At 44.8% G+C, this 21,105-nt stretch overlaps 1 protein-coding gene across 8 annotated transcripts in view; it reads right to left on the bottom strand.

Annotated features, from left to right (window-relative positions):
• Positions 1-21,105, bottom strand: part of LOC109880121 (smoothelin) — an 82,976-nt gene that overhangs the window by 9,667 nt on the left and 52,204 nt on the right. For 5 of the 8 annotated variants that reach the window (XR_004209034.1, XM_031820921.1, XM_020472368.2 and 2 more), the window contains 4 exons: positions 19,651-19,721; positions 1,081-1,275; positions 725-800; positions 323-355 (listed from right to left, as the gene is read on the bottom strand). Coding sequence is in view for 6 of the 8 variants with exons in the window: in XM_031820921.1 (XP_031676781.1) it covers positions 323-355; positions 725-800; positions 1,081-1,275; positions 19,651-19,721 (375 nt within the window). In the remaining 2 variants the exon portion in view is untranslated. The remainder of the gene's footprint in view (positions 1-322; positions 356-724; positions 801-1,080; positions 1,276-19,650; positions 19,722-21,105) is intronic. The other 3 variants (XR_004209040.1, XM_020472381.2, XM_020472374.2) reach the window with 1 other exon arrangement.

Raw genomic sequence — 21,105 nt, 5'->3', positions numbered from 1 at the left:
ATAAAGTCCCGCATCCTCCTGATAGATCACATATGGCACTGTGGTGAGTGCTGGGTAGTCACTCCAACATCTACAGAAAACATAAAGACTCATGCGTTCCCTCAATGTCCACCATACAGGTTTCGCATGTTCATGGTTGCCGCTGGTCAGTTCATGATCAATGTGTATCATTGAGAAAACTCAAATGACAAGCTCGAAACAGCACTGGTGGGACAGTATGGTTGACAATGAGGGGATACAGCCAAGTGGGACATTGATAAATGACTAACACGGATGCATATACTGTATTAACATAGTCCGCAAACACACAGGATGTTCCTACCTATTTCCTCCTGTGTACATCCCAGTACGGCTTCTGAGAGCAGGATGGGAGAACGTGAAAATAAGATCAGAAAATAAGGATGGAAAATGGCGAGAGATGAGGCAGGTACATAATGCAGACTAGATTTGATGAAGGTCAAACTACCAGCAGAAAGACCCAGCAGTTAATATCATAATTAAAACAAGACAATGATGGAGAAAAGACAACAGCTACAAATATGAAACCAGAGGGGGAAAATAACAAAGAGATGGATAAGGAAGAGAAAAAAGGAGGTAAATAAAGAAATGAGGTTGAGGTATAGAGTGGTCAAGTAAGGACAGAGAGTGAAAAATTGAAAGGTGTTAGAGGTTGGAGAGAGGGAAGGGACACGAGGTTGGTTAGTCTGGCTGTGGTCTCTCTCACCTCTCTTCCTCTTACGCAGATCTCTCATGGCTTGTCGGATCATCTTCCTCTCCTCAAAGTCCTTGGACTCATCCAGCTGTCGGAAAGAACAGGACAGACGGAAGGAATGAGAGGGGTCGGTCTTCAGACAAACTCAGTCATATAGCTACAAATACACACAGCACACTCACACAGAGTGTAGTGAACACACACAGACACACACTGAAATGTAAAGGTATTTCCAAATATAAGTTCTCTCAGCAGATCAGATTAAACTCTTCACTAATACACAAAAACAACAACACCACATTGCAACAGATTTACGTTTGGGGATTTGAGGACTGTAAGCATGTGTGATATGGGGGGGTGGGAAGTACCATTTTATCCAGGAGCTCCTCATCGTCGATGGCGGCCAGCTGTTCTGCAGTCAGTTTTCCGGAGCGTTCTTCGACTTTGGCCCGAGCTGCAGAAGAGCCGTTGGGTACAGTAGCCGGGGCCTGACAGCATGCCACCTGCACCGAGGGCTCCACTGCAAACATTGGCTCTGAGGCCATCACAGGCTCTGTCTCCATCTACACAGACAGAGAGAGAGAGAGAGAGAGAGGGCATGATGGGTTATTTTCATGTTATACAGCTTTTTAAATCAGGATTGGTATCCATTTTAGACTGTGAGTGCGAACAATTTTTTATCCTCAGCTGAGGGTCAATGTTAATTTCAGCACAGACATAAACAGATTCAAAAGGTGGTCGATCATACTCAAATACCATTTTCCAGCTGGTGAGAACCATGGGACCAGAACACACAAGGCCAGGGGAGGGACAGAAAAGGGAGGCTTCTGATCCGTCAACCCCTACAGCTGTGTTTACAGCAGTTTGCTGACATTTAGGGCGGAATGAGCACTGGAGGATTTCAGGAAAACTTCCTGGAACGTTTGGAGGTGGGAGGGGGAGCATGTACTCCAAGAATCAACTAGACTCAGCCGCGGGATGATTTGTACTTGAGTGGATGGTCGGGGGGCCGGAACATAATTATAAATAAGTTGTAGGCTGCAAATTGACCGCAAGAAGGCCAAACAGATAATATTTGACTAAAACAGAACCATTTCAAACCTTGTTTACATTTATATTTGATCACGTGTCTCTATGCGTGGTAATACTTGGGAACAGATTTACAAAATTAAAATCACTTGAAGCTGATTTGCTGGTGTTTTTTACTTGCAACAATGAAAAAGAAGGACATTTGAGGACTTGTGAGGCATCTGTTTCTCAAACTAGACACTCTAATGTACTTGTCCTCTTGCTCAGTTGTGCACCGGGGCCTCCCACTCCTCTTTCTATTCTGGTTACAGTTTGCGCTGTTCTGTGAAGGGAGTAGTACACAGCATTGTACGAGATCTTAAGTTTCTTGGCAATTTCTTGCATGGAATAGCCTTCATTTCTCAGAAAAAGAATAGACGGACGAGTTTCAGAAGATAGTTATTTGTTTCCCGCCATTTTGAGCCTGTAATCGAACGCACAAATGCTGATGCTCCAGATACTCAATTAGTCGAAAGGCCAGTTTTATTGCCTCTTTAAATCAGAACAACAGTTTCCAGCTGTGCTAACATAATTGCAAAAGGGTTTTCTAATTATCAATTAGCCTTATAAAATGATAAACTTGGATTAGCTAACACAACATGCCATTGGAACACAGGATTGATGGTTGCTGATAATGGGCCTCTGTATGACTATGTAGATATTCCATTAAAAACCAGCCATTTCCAGCAACAATAGTCATTTTCAACATTAACAATGTCTACCCTGGATTTCTGATCAATTTTATGTTATTTTAATTTACGAAAAATGTGCTCTTCTTTCAAAACAAGGACATTTCTAAGTAACCCCAAACTTTTGAACGATAGCACACACACACACATACATTTTGTTACATTACAGACTTAATCTAAAATTATTATTATATATTTTTTTAAACCTCAGCAATCTACACACAATACCCCATAATGACATCACAATACCCCATAATGACATCACAATACCCCATAATGACATCACAATACCCCATAATGACAAAGCCAAAAAGGTTTTTAGATTTTTTTGTAAATGTATAAAAAATAAAAAAATAAAACGTATTTACATAAGTTTTTAGACCCGTTGCTATGAGACTTGAAATTGAGCTCAGATGCATCCTGTTTCCATTGAACATCCTTGAGATGCTCCGACAACTTCATTGGAGTCCACCTGTGGAAAATTAAATTCATTGGACATGATTTGGTAAGGCACACACCTGTCTATATAAGGTCCCACATTTGACAGTGCATGTCAGAGCAAAAACCAAGCCATGAGGTCACAGGAATTGTCAGTAGAGCTCAGAAACGGGATTGAGGCGAGGCACAGATTTCCGCAGCATTGAAGGTCCCCTATCGTCTAGAATCGGCTTTCTATTTCACAACAAAGCCTCCTTCACTCACGCCGCCAAACTTACCCTAGTAAGCAGGTATATCTCACTGATCATCCCCAAAGCCAACACCTCATTTGGCCACCTTTCCTTCAAGTTCTCTGCTGCCAGTGACTGGAACGAATTGCAAAAATCGCTGAAGCTGGAGACTTTTATTACTTTTATTTCCCTCACCAACTTTAAACATCAACTATCTGCAGCTGTACATAGTCCATCTGTAAATAGCCCACCCAATCTACCTACCTCATCCCCATGCTGTTTTTTATTAAAGGTAATGATTCAAATATTCCACCCTGAAACCATATAATTGTATGAAATCTTTAGAAACTATAATCTGATGATGTATGTAGTTTTAGTCAGAATTAGAACAAGGACCTTTTGTTCCTTTTTAGTCTGTAAGCAGGGTGTGAGTGTGAAACAAATGGTAAGAGGAGCTATCGACAGACAAGTTGTACTACTGTGTTCCTTACTGTCTGTCCTTCTGTCTCCACCCGTGGAGGGGAGAAACTGTTAGGCTTGCAGAAGATTATGAAGCATGTTGCAGATTAAAGAAACAATGTATCTGTGTAGTGGAAAACACTGACTGTCTGAGCAAGGCGTAGCTTAAGATTTGAACTTGTTTGTGTGTGTGTTATAAAGACTGTGTTTGCATTCTTGACTTTAGAACGTTCTCGTGAATAAATTGTACGAGCCTTTTGCATAAACTGAGTCTTTGCCTAATTATTATTAATCCCAAGGTCTTACAAACAGAGAGATACAGCGGTTTGACGTCCCTGCCAAGCAACAGTTAGCTCACTCATCATTGGCCCTCTCAGTCTGTCTAAGCAGTATGATGAGGAACAGAGGGCTCATGTCATGTGACAGGAGTAAAGCACTACTTTGGCCATGGGCCTGTAGAGGTGCAATAATGTAAACTGTGTAGGATTGAATCCAGCTTAACTCCTATTGTAGTATACACACTACAGTACTGTAAAAGCACAAGCACATTGTCCAGGAGCAGATGGTGCACCTCAGTCAGTGCTGTTACAGACAGGAGAGATGTAGGCTTTTTGTGTGCTCCCACTGCTGACAGATGAATAAAGGAGATGAGACATGGACATAAACGCAGCACAGTCTTCCATTAAGATACCACTGGCTTTGTAACCATTTCTTTTAAGAGGCCATGAAGCCTATAGATAACACCTCTTAAATAGATTTTCATATGGTGCCACATGCCTTTTACAGACTATAGAGGCTGGGCTGTTCTGCTAGACTTTAATGCTTTTGTTGTAGATGTCCAGGTCCAGATTTAGCCCCAGACTGCTGGCACTGACCCCATCAGCCCCCCCACCCCCTCTCCTCCCAGAGAGACCAGCCAGGGAGAGGGTGCCCCCCAGCCCCAGTGCAGACAGAGCTGTGTGATCCAGGGTGGCCTCTGGTTCTGGTCCTGGAGTTCTGGACTGAGATTCAGGGGTCTGACCCATGGGACAGGTCAGAGTGAGAGCCACTTGACCGCAGTGGAATGTTATTGGACACAGCCCTGCATAAAAACACCAAAACAAACAGGGCCTCACTGGAACAGATGCTTGGACATTGTGGGGTTAGGGGTGAGGGAGAGGGGTGAGGGAGAGGACAGATCCACTTTAAATGGCTTGTTATATAATTCATTAGTGATTAGGGTTCCAGTTATAGTACCCTAGGGCAAGAGATGGGGTTATTTTCTTCTGTGAGAGTGGACATAGGTTAAGAGTGGCTGGTGTGCCTAACACTATGCCATTGTGTGATGTGTCAGTACACTTTTAGTACTGGGTTATATAAGAGCTGGGAAAAGAGAACCGCATCTCTAATTCATTGATGATTGGAAAGAGACAGGCTTTTTTGTCTTCTTTCATGGGCATGAGAGTGGACATTGTGCTTAGGGTGTCCGGTTGAGTCTAACACTACGCCATTGAGAGTGTCCGTACACTCTAGACCTACGGGACTCGGTTATGTAAGAGGTGATGAGGCAGAGGTGGATCTATATAGTACGGCATTGTGAAGCGTAGGGGTCGGGTAAGATCAGCTTCCCTGCATGCCAGTCATCTGTCAGTCTGTGACATGACTGAACTAAAGGAGAACAGCTTCCCTCTGGGTGGGAGAGGCCTGACGGACAGGAACAGCTGGTCTGGGAGCATTACTGGGCTAAGGACCCTGTCCAGCTGAATAATACCACATCCAATCCCTTCAATATCCCTCAAAATGTCATCAACATACAACAATAAACATACACTATAGAGCCAGGATGCTCTGTCACTCAGAGCAGCTCAGAATACATTACATTATTAGGAATAACAGACTTGGCAAACTTTCACACACACCAATCTACAGCAACATACAGTATGATTTCCCAACCAACAGAGCAGAGAGGTTTCAGAGCCTATCTGTGTCAGTGTTAGTGGTACCGGTGTTCAAATCAAAATCAAATCACATTGTATTGGTCACATACACATGGTTAGCAGATGTAGCGAAATGCTTGTGCTTCTAGTTCCGACCATGCAGTAATATCTAACAAGTAATCTAACAATTTCCCAACTACTTATAAACAGAAATGTAAAGGAATGAATAAGAATATGTACATAATACCAGACTAATACCATCAGAGTAATTTGAAGGTAAATAACATAGGACAGAGAGAGAGAGAGAGCCTCTACATTGTCAGCTCTTGGCTGGGTTCCCTTTACCCCAGTCAAAACACAGAGCAGAGCTGACCTTCTTGACCTGGACTACAGCAGGCTGCAGGGTTCAAGAGCAGTCTGACTGTCTCTTGGGGGGGGGGGTCTGATGGAGTGCCATTGGTGTGTCACATACCTGAGATGTAATCAGAGAAAGCACCCAGGCTGTGAACCATCAGTTGGCCACAGAGAAGGGTATGGTTCAGTATCTGACCAGGATATCCCAAATCAAATCGTAATGTCAAAGAGAGGTGAGGAGTTCCTAAAAGACTGAAGGGTAGTCCAAGTCCAACACAATGTTAGGGACCTATTTTAGGAGGAGAGTGCCACAGAGATCTTAGGAGCCCAGTGTTTGGGCAGTAGACCAGAGGCTTTCATCATGACCAGGCGGTTACTCAGAAGATTAAATGACAGCAAACAGGATACTTCCTCCCACCACAGGATGTGTGTCCCCTGACAGAACACGGAAACAAACAAGAACACCTCCACAAACACTCAGGGCAGTGAGGGCACCTCCACAAACCCCAACATCCACCCAATAGGATTAATGCATATTAAAAACGCAGGTGTCACACACTCACAGGTGTCACACACTCACAGACAATGAGAGAGGGGCTGGCATGAAACAGTGAGAGAAGAGAGAGAAGGTCATGCTTTGTGGATGGGAGGGGATGATGTGGATGGGAGGGGATGATGTGGGATGATAGAGATCATGTTGGAACTGTCCTCATAAGTAGAGCGTAGAAAAAGACAGCAGGAGAGAAGGAGGGGCTACAGGCATAACGGAGGGGCTAAATGAAGGAGGGGCTAAAGGCATGCAGACAAAGCTGGCGAGATGATTGGTTACGGTTAAATCCCCTTCTTCACAATGATACCCCTAACCCGGAGATGTAACCAGACATCTGTACTGACAATGTGCTCTAATCTGCTGTCAAGCTGAACACTAAAACAATAAACTAACCTAGACTGATCAGATGCTTATTATAGATGCGAAAACCTGTCATCCAAGATTAGAGGAAAATCTAGGCATCAAAGAGGGATAGGGAAGAGAGTGTCAGTAAAGAATAAGAGGCTGGAACTGATTCTAAATATTTTGTCAGGAGGGGATCCATACAGGCATAGAGAGAGAGAGGCATACCATGCTGTTGCTGTGAGAGATGCCTCCTAGTCCTATCAGTGAGGAGGTGGAAGAAGAACGACGTGTGGCAAAGGTGGGACAGTGTGGGACTAGTGTGGCCTCAGGTTCACAATCTCGTCCATCGGGTGTTTTAGGGCTGAGGGGTGTGCTGGATGGAAGTTGGAGGTCATTGGGAGTGCTGGGTGTTGGCTCCGGGACGAAGGCTGTGTAAGGTGGTGGTTCAGGCAGGCCCAGGGCCTGACACAGAGCCTCCACTTGGCGGGCCAGCCTCTCCTGCTGGATACGCAGCCTCAAGTTCTCCTCCTGCAGAGCTGCCAAAGCTGTAGACAGAGGAGCCACACGCGCTGCAGCCTCCTCGAGCCGTGCATCCACCCGCTTCCCAAAGGCCTGCAGGTCACTGTGGATCTCCCCCACGGCACAGCGCAGTGTCAGCTCCAGCCCACACTCACCACCCTCACTCTCCTCCTCCTCAGCCTGATCTTGGGCTAGCAGGTCACCAATCACCTCCTCCAAACCAGACTCAGCACACAGGCTGTCTGGATTGCCCACCAGGGGCTGTGGAGCCTCTGAGGCCGACAGGAAGTCCAGGTTCACTCCAGGCATGGTGGGTAACTGCTCTCAATATCAAAAGTCACACCGAAGGTCATATCTCATTACAATGAGATACAAAGTCCCTCTCTTTCAACTAAGCGCTAGGAACCAAATCGAGCTCTAAGAGTTAAACAATCCAAGAGCAATGTTGGTTGAGTTTTCAGTACGTATCCCCTGGGAGAAGAGGACAGTATCTCTCTGTCTGCCTGTTTATAGAGACCCTCCAAAACAACTCTAGTTCTTTATACCCCCCACAAATCCCAGACAGCCAATGAGCATTCACAGAATCCCGTTTCCAAGGCAGCAGAGGCCCCCACCCCTTTGTTTCCCTCAGGTGCCATAGACATGTGTATTTATTTATCACTAGCCCCATCTATTATTCCACTGAGTCAGTCAGGACCGCTGAGCCTGGGTGTCTGGTGGGGGGCCGGAGGGGAAATACGGGTGACAGCAATTCATAACCCCCCCCCCCCTCAACTCCCCATTTATTTAGAACCCTTGTCCTTCACACCTCGATTGGCAGGCGACTGGGGTTTGGATGGGGCTGTGTCTGTGTCTGGCCGACTGAGAGGGCCGACAGAATTTTACTTAAAGTGTTTGACAGCAGCCTCTCAAGCCTCTCAGGCTTGACATTATGAGTCAGTTGAGCTGCATGGGTCAGGTCAGAGGACAGGTCACCAAGGGTTAGGAGAACCTAAGAAGCACACCGAGCTGTGAGAGAGAGACAGAGGGTGGTCAATGTGGTGGGCTATAGACAACCTGAACCTGGTTCTGGTTGACCCTGGCCGTGGGGAAGGCTCTTGTTAAAGGCCAGCTGCTCACGGCCGTGTGCTTGCTTTGGAACTTGCTGATAGAATATAATATCACAGTGGTCTGACCAGCTGCTGTAACGTGTGCATTCTTCAAGTGCTTTGTGTGTCAAGTTGAATGCTTTGGGAGAGTGTTGAACAGTCTGTGTCTATATGAATGTGTGCCTCCAGCATACATTTGTGTGTATGTATGGAATGGTTATAACCATTCCAATTTTAGAAAATTACAGCACTATTGGTCTGCATGAATCAAATCATCTGAACTCAAACTACAGTGATCTACAGTGATATCAGGTGAACAAGGTTAGCGCAACACAAGCAAGCCCTCTTAGCACGTAATGTTGTTCTTAATCTCTGGTACACACACCTAAATGGTGCTTAAGCAATATAGCTAAAACTGTGTTCACTGAAAACCAGCATTTTTGTAGTTATTTGGCATGGTGGTTTCCAGGGTTGGGTTCAGTTACGTTTCAATTCAGAAAGTAAACTAAATTCTAATTCTAATTCAAAATGTTCCTAATTGAAAAGCATGGATGAGAATTGGAAATGGAATATCATTGTACTTCCTGAATTGACAGGAATTTTAAATGGAACTTCCCCAACCCTGGTGATTTAATCAAACCCTGAGGCATTCCTTAATATTGATATTGAGTGTGTAACTGAACTGCTGATCCTGGGATTTAGAGGACAGCAGAACGGCTTCCAGGAACAGGGAGCAGGCCAGAGAGACTGTGGCCAGGCAGGCCAGGAGAAGTGGGTCAGACCCTATCAAGGACATCACTTTAGTCTGGCACACGCACGCACACACGCACACACACACGCACACACACACACACACACACACACACATCTGAATACTGCAACAAGGTTTGTGTTTGTGTGTGTGTGTGTGTGTGTCTGTCAAAACACAGTCTGTTTTGTTTGTGCATATGTGAGCATGTGTGTTGGAGAGAGAGAAAGAGGCAGAGGGACAAATAGAGACAGAGAGAGCATGTGTTGTGCATGTGAATGTTCTCTATATCTCTGAATGTTATGTATCTGTATAATAAGCAAGTGACTGTATTCATGCCCTAAGGCACACCTGTGTAAATCAGATAGCCATTAATTGCGTCCGTCTCAGAGAAGTGACAATGTCTTTGATCATTGTGACTGGAGGTCGACCGATTAATCAACATGGCTTATTTCAAGTTTTCATAACAATAGGTAATCAGCCTTTTTGGACGCTGACTAAATTGCAATCCACGAGGAGACTGTGTGGCAGGCTGACCACAGGCTGACCACCTGTTACGCGAGTGCAGCATCAAATGGACCTTGTGGCTGCAAGGAGCCAAGGTAAGTTGCTAGCTAGCATTAAACTTATCTTATAAAAAAACAATCAATCTTCACATCATCACTAGTTAACTACACATGGTTGATGATATTACTAGGTTAACTAGCTTGTCCTGCGTTGCATATAATCAATGCGGTGCCTGTTAATTTATCATCGAATCACAGCCTACTTCAACTTGATGATTTAACAAAAGCGCATTCGCGAAAAAAGCACAATCGTTGCAATAATGTACCTAACCATAAACATCAATGCCTTTCTTAAAATCAGTACACAAGTATATTTTTTAAACCTGTTATGTAGTTTAAAAATAAATTAATGTTAGCAGGCAATATTAACTAGGGAAATTGTGTCACTTCTCTTGCGTTCAGTGCAAGCAGAGTCAGGCTATATGCAGCAGTTTGGGCTGCCTAGCTCATTGTGAACTGTTGAAAGGCCATTTATTCCTAACAAAGACTAATTAATTTGCCAGAATTTTAAATAATTATGACATAACATTGAAGGTTGTGCAATGTAACAGTAATATTTAGACTTTGGGTTGCCACCCGTTTGATAAAATATGTAACGCTGGGTCTCCCGGGTGGCGCAGTGGTTAAGGGCGCTGTACTGCAGCGCCAGCTATGCCATCAGAGACTCTGGGTTCGCGCCCAGGCTCTGTCGTAACTGGCTGCGACTGGGAGGTCCATGGGGCGATGCACAATTGGCCTAGCGTCGCCCGGGTTAGGGAGGGCTTGGCCAGTAGGGATGTCCTTGTCTCATCGCGCACCAGCGACTACTGTGGCGGGCCGGGCTCAGTGCGCGCTAACCAAGGTTGCCAGGTGCACGGTGTTTCCTCCGACACATTGGTGCGGTTGGCTTCCGGGTTGGATGCGCGCTGTGTTAAGAAGCAGTGCGGCTTGGTTGGGTTGTGTATCGGAGGACGCATGACTTTCAACCTTTGTCTCTCCCGAGCCCGTACGGGAGTTGTAGCGATGAGACAAGATAGTAGCTACTAAAACAATTGGATACCACGAAATTGGGGAGAAAAAGGGGTAAAAATGTCAATTTAAATACATTTAAAAAATATGTAACGCTTCCGTATTTCACTGAAAGAATAAACGTTTTGTTTTCGAAATGAGAGTTTACGGATTTGACCATATTAATGACCGAAGGCTCGTATTTCTGTGTGTTTTTTATAATTAAGTATATGATTTGATATTTGATAGAGCGGTGGTAGGCAGCAGCAGGCTCGTAAGCATTCATTCAAACAGCAGCTCTTAGCAATGCTTGGATGCACAGCTCTGTTTATGACTTAAAGCCTATCAACTCCTGAGATTAGGCTGGCAATACTAAAGTGCCTATAAGAACATCCAATAGTCAAAGGTATATGAAATACAAATTGTATAGAGAGAAATAGTCCTATAATTCCTATAATAATTACAACCTAAAATATCTTATCTGAGAATATTGAAGACTCGTGTTAAAAGGAACCACCAGCTTTCATATGTTCTCATGTTCTGAGCAAGGAATTTAAACGTTAGTTTTTTTACATGGCACATATTGCACTTTTACTTTCTTCTCCAAAACTGTGTTTTTGCATTATTTAAACATGTTTCATTATTTATTTGAGACTAAATAGATTTTATAAATGTATTATATTAAGTTAAAATACGTTTTCATTGTTCATTCAGTATGGTTGTAATTGTAATTTATTACAAAAATATATATAAAAATCGTCCGATTAATCGATATCGGATTGTTTTGGTCCTCCAATAATCGGTATCGGTGTTGAAAAATCATATTCGGTCAACCTCTAGTTGTGACCCCGCTGCAGTTATTTACAAGAGAGTGTCTAAAAATAGTCAGCAGCTTAATCGGGAACACACCAATAAAACTCAGCTGGGACTTCACCCTGCCCCCCCCCCCCGTCCAGAGAAGAACAGCACAGCGAGATAAATGATCTCAGGCCACAGCTTTAAGTCATATAGCCATAAAACACCAGGGATAAAACAGTAACACACTGCATCTGACTTACGGCTCCACTAACAAAATCCACCAGGATCATCTCCAAAATAGTCAGAGACCTCATCTCTCTCTCCCTTTCTCCTGTCCTCCATAAAAGCCCTGTACAGGGGCCATATACTAGGGAACATGTGTGCTGGTTGGGTAACCCGTGCTCAGTGTTTGTTCAGGCTGTGCTGACAATAGGGAGATTAGTGTGCTGTATGACAGTCAGTGGCCAGGACTGACAGTTGATCATTCACTGTGGGACCGTGGCCATAAACCCCTGTCCAGCGTTACCAGCGTGACCCAGGGCTCTGCTGTAATCTCCATGCCCGCAGGAGTGCCACTGCTTGTCAGTCGTCGCCGCAGAGATAGAACGAAGGCATTATTTACGCCCGATGGCACGGGTCAGCAGACAGCCTGGATGGGTGGCAGACATGAGTGGGCACAGGTGAGGGTACTTATGCCAGGGCCGACGTGGGCATCTATAACACCAACGGCCGGTCCCATCTGCCACATACACCCAGAGCTATTCCAACAGCACTCCCTCTTTCTCACTCTCACTTAGCTTAAGTCTCCGTTCCACCTGTTTGTTGATCTTACCCTCCATTTCCATCCTTAACACTCCCACCTTTTTTTATCCTTCCAATTACCATTATTTATCATCTCTCCCCAACCCGCTTCTTGCTCGGTTTCTTCAGAGTTGATGCGTTTTTATTATTCTGCCCATTGTAAGACTCAATGCTACCTTATCTGCATTATCCCAGTCCAAAAGCCTATCTGAACCTGAGCCATCATTAAGTAACTGGTTGTGTATAGGGGTGATAACGATGATAAGGTCTGAGTACATACCACCAGAGAGGAGCAGAGGACCACCCACACAGATCACAAACAGTCTGTGTACCCCATGGCTGCTCCTTTACCAAACACCAATAAAGACTAACTCATCCAAAACAACCCTCTTATCACACAGCTTTGATTGCAATACCTCCATAATAGGACTGTTCCATCAGTGTGTATACAACCCTATGATCCTATAGAGGACAGAGGAATGTGAATGAGGATCAATGTCAATGCCCTCTTTGGGTACAGCAAGCCCCATCCCTCTCTCTGTCCCCTACACCCAGGCTGCTGTGGTCAGAGAGAGGTCGTAAATTCCTGGAGGAGATTATCTCCTCATGGCCACAGTATAGCGAGAGAGTAGAGTTTTCATAGAAGAGAACAAAGGAACTTATTCCACCTCACAGAACTTGAGGTCCGAACAACATGTGTGTTCTGGCGAAGGTATAAAATATCGGTGAAGAATCCAGCTACGTCTCATGGGAGACGGTGCGGCCACATTACCATAACACTGTTTATTTAATAACCTCAGGTATGAGGTTTACATCTAATTGTTGTATAAGATGAATGAGTGAAGATGATACTGTTTGTTAAATTGTGTAATGTGATTTTGGACTGTTTAATGAAGGAAATTCCAATTCCCTTTTGAGTTTAACTAAATCAGAGGACCGCCCATGAGCCCAGTTAGGGTCGGGCATCCTGGGACAGGCCCTTTTCTGCAATTCCGAATAAAACTTCACCTTCAGAATTTCTCAACAGACCATGTTTCTCTCAATTACGAGAGGACCAAGGTTGCAGACCAGCTTACCTTGATAACAAGAGGGCCAAGGTTTGAGACCAGACTGCTGAATCTTTTAACCATCCCACGTGGTTAAACTCTTAGACTATCGATACTGACAGAATAAGAACAAGTCTTTGATATTAATTACTAGTCTGCAGCTAGGAATTCGGTATCATTGAACGCGAAGACCGACAACCGCCGAAACATCTATCCATAACGACATGAATGAATGTCACTCTGAACTATCCATTCTATCCACGACAGAGAGGGCGGACAAACTCTCCAACAGAAACAAACTTTTCAACTGAGACCCCGACGACACACTGAGTGTAAATATATATATTGATTGCAATTGTTCTCGAATGAGTGAGCGTTCATGTGCAAAGGATTAGCATTTCAATTGTTACAATTATCAACTGTGTGTTGTCTTATCTCAGTCGACCCCCACTTCCCTTTCGTACATCAAGCCGCGATGCCGGTTTATCCCACTAGGGAAACTCCGTTATCATTTCTTTCTAACTATCTACTGTTTGTTTATGCATTTCTGTGAATTACTTAGTTAGTAAATTAATGATTTAAGACAATTGATGTATGGATGACTCATAGTGATGACTGGGTTCGTGCAGATAACCAACAATTTACGACGTTTGGAATGAGACTAACGTGAGGTAAAGAAGAATTCATTCATCAGAAGACTATTGATCAGATATGAAAATATCTGAAAAGTTATATTAGGAAAATTATAACTTTGTAATCTGAATATTTTCCTTGGTGCCGCGACTTCCTAGTTAATTCCAGTTACATGATTAATCAGTTTAATCGCGTAATAATAATTACAGAGAGTCATTTGATTAAGATTCATCTTCAGTTTAATGATGCCAAAGACACGACAGCCTGTTAATGGTGGGACTGGAAGCCAATCCAGACAAATCCATCGTCCATCATTGTCACGCACCCTTGAACTTCCATGGGCCTGAGAGACTATGTGGGACAGGTGGTGGGGCCTAGACCCAGGACAGAGGTACAGTGCAGCATCCCTGCTTGATGCTAACCTAGAGTGAGAATAGCATCTGCCAGCTTCCCTTCACAAATCTCATTAGCAGAGTTATTTCCACGTGTCTCTAATAACCTGAATAAGCCCGGCTGATATACCATGCTGGTTGCTTTGGCTGAAAAAGTGTCCCCTGTTTGCCTACACAAAAAAGGAACACATCTTGTGCTCTTATTCACAAACACATTCTAAACCTCAACACATGGTCTCAGTACCTGGAAACAAGGACAAGTGCACATATGTAGCGCAACTGTCTTGGTGTAAGTCCTTACAAAAAGGACATCAAAAGAATCCAATGGTCATATCCATGACTTTCACAACGAGCCACCAAAGTTTACCACTGAAAATGTTTTCAATTCAATTGTAACACATCACATACACAGACATGCAAGCCTCTCGACCAGAGTTACCTATTAGTCCTGATTATGCCTAGCACGGATCAAGCATACACCTCATCTTCAGTAGAATGAATACATGTCTTCTTGCCCCTTCATCTGGCTCAGTCTGTCTGTGTGTAACTGCAGGGTTAACTGACAGAGACAGTCTCTCTGCAACATCTTTCATCCCCCCCTCCCAGCCCCAATCAGCGTCCTCCCAGCCCAGCCCTGATCCCCTAACCAGATTACTGCTCCGCTCTACATGGGGGTGGGGGGGGGGTGGAATAGAAAACCATTAAGGAGGTAGGAAACTAGACTACACTTTTCCCTTACCCTACATTCACTTCCCTTCATTCACTCATGATAGAGCTTTTTCCTTTTAAGAAGTGCCATTTAAGAAGTGTAACTTTCATCTAATTTGTAACATTCTGCCATTAACAGTGCATGTTCAAATGTATAGCAAATAACACGTTTTCATATAAAACATTTTAAAAAGACTATAGTAAGTGCCTATTACAGTAGGTGCTGCAAAGTAACATGGTTATTTCTTAAGTCAGAGATAAATCCCCTTGTGACAGGGGGAAAAGAAGATTGTTGTGTGCAACAGGGAGAGGCAATTGAGAAAATGAAAATGTATGGGTAACATGGTTGACATGTTATGATCATACCCACTCAGTTTCCCACCACAAAACACCAGGAAATTACCAAAAAGAGGAGAACCAGCTCACATGCTTTTACAGTATGATTTGACTATTGGATTCAATGTTAGGTTCAAAGTTTATTTTTAAAATATATATTTTGTAAGGAATAGATTCAGCACATTAAAACAAGAGTTTAGTTCACATGACTGAATTATCTTAAAATGAGGGACAGACGTAGATTAATCAATAATCACATGAAACAAATAATAATCTTCAGAAATGACTGTCAGAGCATCTAGGGCTTTACAATGATGGTGAAATGTTGGAATTAAGTGGGTTCAAATCTTCCTAGAAATGACACAGGGTTGACGGAGGGACTTGTGAATTTGCTGAATTTTGCAGATGTATTGAATTCTCTATGTGGTCTATATAAAAGGTCACTTAATTTATAGAACAGGCTTTTAAAATGCCATATTGGTGCACAATTTCTACTGAAAAATATAGGTACGCAAAAGGCACCCATTTTGTGAAACGACCCCTGTGTCATCATCTAGTTGAGTGGCTAGGACCGTAGAGAGGTGGCTTGGGACTGTAGGGAGGTAGCATGGACTGTAGGGAAGTAGCATGGACTGTAGGGAGGTGGCATATACTGTAGGAAGGTGGCATGGGACTGTAGGGAGGTAGCATGGACTGTAGGGAGGTAGCATGGACTGTAGGGAAGTAGCATGAACTGTAGGGAGGTAGCATGGACTGTAGGGAGGTAGCATGAACTGTAGGGAGGTAGCATGGACTGTAGGGAGTTGACATGGGACTGTAGGGAGGTGGCATGGACTGTAGGGAGGTAGCATGAACTGTAGGGAGGTAGCATGAACTGTAGGGAGGTAGCATGGACTGTAGGGAGGTAGCATGAACTGTAGGGAGGTAGCATGGACTGTAGGGAGTTGGCATGTGACTGTAGGGAGGTGGCATGGACTGTAGGGAGGTAGCATGAACTGTAGGGAGGTAGCATGAACTGTAGGGAGGTAGCATGAACTGTAGGGAGGTAGCATGAACTGTAGGGAGGTAGCATGAACTGTAGGGAGGTAGCATGAACTGTAGGGAGGTAGCATGAACTGTAGGGAGGAGCATGAACTGTAGGGAGGTAGCATGGACTGTAGGGAGGTAGCATGGACTGTAGGGAGGTAGCATGGACTGTAGGGAGGTAGCATGGACTGTAGGGAGGTAGCATGGACTGTAGGGAGGTAGCATGGACTGTAGGGAGGTAGCATGGACTGTAGGGAGGGAGGTGGCATGGACTGTAGGGAGGTAGCATGGACTGTAGGGAGGTAGCATGGACTGTAGGGAGGTAGCATGGACTGTAGGGAGGAGCATGAACTGTAGGGAGGTAGCATGAACTGTAGGGAGGTAGCATGGACTGTAGGGAGGGAGGTGGCATGGACTGTAGGGAGGTAGCATGAACTGTAGGGAGGTAGCATGGACTGTAGGGAGGTAGCATGGACTGTAGGGAGGTAGCATGGACTGTAGGGAGGTAGCATGGACTGTAGGGAGGTAGCATGAACTGTAGGGAGGTAGCATGAACTGTAGGGAGGTAGCATGAACTGTAGGGAGGAGCATGAACTGTAGGGAGGTGGCATGGACTGTAGGGAGGTAGCATGGACTGTAGGGAGGTAGCATGGACTGTAGGGAGGTAGCATGGACTGTAGGGAGGTAGCATGGACTGTAGGGAGGTAGCATGGACTGTAGGGAGGTAGCATGGACTGTAGGGAGGTAGCATGAACTGTAGGGAGGTAGGATGAACTGTAGGGAGGTAGCATGAACTGTAGGGAGGTAGCATGAACTGTAGGGAGGTAGCATGAACTGTAGGGAGGTAGCATGGACTGTAGGGAGGTAGCATGGACTGTAGGTAGGTAGCATGGACTGTAGGTAGGTAGCATGGACTGTAGGTAGGTAGCATGGACTGTAGGGAGGTCGCATGAACTTTAGGGAGGTAGGATGAACTGTAGGGAGGTAGCATGAACTGTAGGGAGGTAGCATGAACTGTAGGGAGGAGCATGAACTGTAGGGAGGTAGCATGAACTGTAGGGAGGTAGCATGAACTGTAGGGAGGTGGCATGGACTGTAGGGAGGTAGCATGGACTGTAGGGAGGGAGGTGGCATGGACTGTAGGGAGGTAGCATGAACTGTAGGGAGGTAGCATGGACTGTAGGGAGGTAGCATGGACTGTAGGGAGGTAGCATGGACTGTAGGGAGGGAGGTGGCATGGACTGTAGGGAGGTAGCATGGACTGTAGGGAGGTAGCATGGACTGTAGGGAGGTAGCATGGACTGTAGGGAGGTAGCATGGACTGTAGGGAGGTAGCATGAACTGTAGGGAGGTAGCATGAACTGTAGGGAGGTAGCATGGACTGTAGGGAGGGAGGTGCATGGACTGTAGGGAGGTAGCATGAACTGTAGGGAGGTAGCATGGACTGTAGGGAGGTAGCATGGACTGTCGGGAGGTAGCATGGACTGTAGAGAGGTGGCATGGACTGTAGACAGTTGGAACAGACTGTAGGGAGATGGCATAGACTGTAGGGAGGTGTCATGGACTGTAGGGAGATGGCATAGACTGTAGGGAGGTGGCATGGACTGTAGGGAGATGGCATAGACTGTAGGGAGGTGGCATAGACTGTAGGGAGGTGGCATAGACTGTAGGGAGGTAGCATGGACTGTAGGGAGATAGCATGGACTGTAGGGAGGTAGCATGGACTGTAGAGAGGTGGCATAGACTGTAGAGAGGTGGCATAGACTTTAGGGAGGTGACATAGACTTTAGGGAGGTGACAGACTGTAGAGAGGTGGCATAGACTGTAGGGAGGTGGCATGTACTGTAGGGAGATGGCATAGACTGTAGGGAGGTGGCATGGACTGTAGGGAGATAGCATGGACTGTCGGGAGGTAGCATGGACTGTAGAGAGGTGGCATGGACTGTAGAGAGGTGGCATGGACTGTAGAGAGGTGGCATGGACTGTAGACAGTTGGCACAGACTGTAGGGAGATGGCATAGACTGTAGGGAGGTGGCATAGACTGTAGGGAGGTGGCATAGACTGTAGGGAGGTGGCATAGACTGTAGGGAGGTGGCATGGACTGTAGGGAGGTAGAATGGACTGTAGGGAGGTAGCATGGACTGTAGGGAGGAGGATGGACTGTAGAGAGGTGGCATAGACTGTAGGGAGGTGGCATGGACTGTAGGGAGGTAGCATGGACCGTAGGGAGTTGGCATGGACTGTAGAGAGGTGGCATGGACTGTAGAGAGGTGGCATAGACTGTAGAGAGGTGGCATAGACTTTAGGGAGGTGGCATAGACTTTAGGGAGGTGACAGACTGTAGAGAGGTGGCATAGACTGTAGGGAGGTGGCATGGACTGTAGGGAGGTGGCATGGACTGTAGGGAGATGGCATAGACTGTAGGGAGGTGGCATGGACTGTAGGGAGGTGCAGAGATACATCTCAGGAGGGATGGGATGGGGCATAGAGAGAATGAAGTGCCCAGTGCACCTCCCTCCCTCTCTGTCTGTTTCTCATACCCTACAAGGACACTCTTTGTTTGATAAACACCCCGTCCGCCCTGCTCGCTCGCTCTCTCTCCCTCCCTCTCTCTCACGCTCTTATTAGGCACATGAGGCACTTGCTTTTAGGGGCAAAGCAAGTGCTTTGTGACAACAATTATATATATATTTTTAATTAAGAATAGAATAGAATTAAGTATGACATTTTAAGGCAAGAGGAAAACCATGACTGTTCAACTTATAGTCGTACATTTATTGATAGCTTTTAAAGGCATCACATCCAAAACTCAGGTTTGACACATGTTACAGTCATTTAAAGTCCTACTCCAGTCTCCTTTTCACCTCATTTAACATCTGATTTACTTAACAAAAGGCACACCTCAATAGGTGGTCCAGGTATGACATGTCATGGCACAAGTGGGGGGGGCTTTCCTTTTTTGTTCTCTATTGCTCCTCTGTTGTTCGTCAAGCAAGTGGGGAGGCCGATGACGTCACATCAGACCATCTCCTTAAATGCCCTATTCCTTGAAGTTTGCAGTTGTGTCAAAAAAATGCTTTGCTGAAAATATATATGTTTTACCCTTCAGTGTGTACTGTACACATTACACATTACTGTATTTATACTTCTACTGTGTTTCAATTGGATAAAAAAAATTGCTGTAGTGTGTCTTTAACCCTGCGTTTCTGCCAGGACAGGAGGAGTGGAGTGTTACAGTACCTTGAATGAGGATCCAGAAGTGAGGCTGGAGGGGGTCTTGAAGGGGGTCGCTCTCAGACCCATGGTCAACTCTGCCAGGGAGAGAGAGAGAGCCATACAGTGAGAGACTTACATGGAGCTGCAGTGTTAAAAGCTCTATAAAACAATGTCACAGCACACCACCAGTGTTTAACCATAAATAGTTACATGTTAAATGGACTCAAGTCCCTAAAGCATCTTTGCGGTATATTGTACATGATGATGTGAATATGGCTCTGAGTGTCCATGAGGGGACCATCCCTCACTTACATAAGCCGTCATGGTGCCTTCCTGTATTATACTTATTAGCCACCGCTAATACCCATGTTCCATCTTTCTCTGCACACATACAATGTCATGTGACCTGTGCACCAACACCAACACACAGTAAACTGGGGACCAACATAATACGTTTTTTTTCTGGATCAAAAAGGGGCTTAGGTGGTTGGGTGTGGCAGGGGGGCGTGGTAATGGGTACGGTCAGCCCGGTGGAGAACATCTTAGAGGCCTCCACCGTGGCAGTGTAGGGAAATGCTTTAATATTTAAGCCAATTACCTGCCATTCTCAAAATTTCTCCATGAAGATGAAGAGAAATAGTTTCAGTTTTAAAGCATATTTTCTGCAATCCTACACATTTTCTCATAGAGCGGAGAGAGAAAATGTTGCCGTTTTAAAGCTAATTTCCTGCAATTCTATGCATTTTGACATGGCTAATGCTGTGTTCCTTTGTTCAAACATAATAAAATCAATAGTGCTAAATTCAATGTTTTGGCAATTTTAAATTCTCCCTGACTGTCTAGCTTTTATTTAGATGATTGATAGTATTCTAATATTATATTTATATAAACAATATATAGATACGTTCATTAAGCGTTTTTCCATTCTGAAAATGAATAAAAAAAAATATACAGTGCATTCGTAAAATATTCAGAACGTAACAACATTTTGTTACATTACAGCCTTATTCTATAATTGATTCAATTGTTTTTTCCCCCATAACGACAAAGAAAAAACAGGTTAGACATTTTTGCAAAGTTATAAAAAATGAACAAATGAAATAACACATTTACATAGGTATTCAGACCCTTTACTCAGTACTTTGTTAAAAGCACCTTTGGCAGCGATTACAGCCTTGCGTCTTCTTGGGAATGATGCTACAAGCTTGGCACACCTCTATTTGGGGAGTTTCTCCCATTATTCTCTGCAGATCCTCTCAAGCTCTGTCAGGTTGGATGGGGAGCGTCGACGGACAGCTATTTTCAGGTCTCTCCAGATATGTTAGATAGGGTTCAAGTCTGGGCTCTGGCTGGCCCACTCAGAGACTTGTCTTGAAGCCACTCCTGAATTGTCTTGGCTGTGTGCTTGGGGTTGTTTTCATGTTAGAAGGTGAACCTGTGTGCTTAGGGTCATTATCCTGTTGGAAGGTGAACCTTCGT

This window comes from Oncorhynchus kisutch, linkage group LG3, assembly GCF_002021735.2.
Source record: "Oncorhynchus kisutch isolate 150728-3 linkage group LG3, Okis_V2, whole genome shotgun sequence".
Classification (NCBI taxonomy): domain Eukaryota; kingdom Metazoa; phylum Chordata; class Actinopteri; order Salmoniformes; family Salmonidae; genus Oncorhynchus; species Oncorhynchus kisutch.
This window is presented reverse-complemented; position numbering and strand designations above follow the sequence as displayed.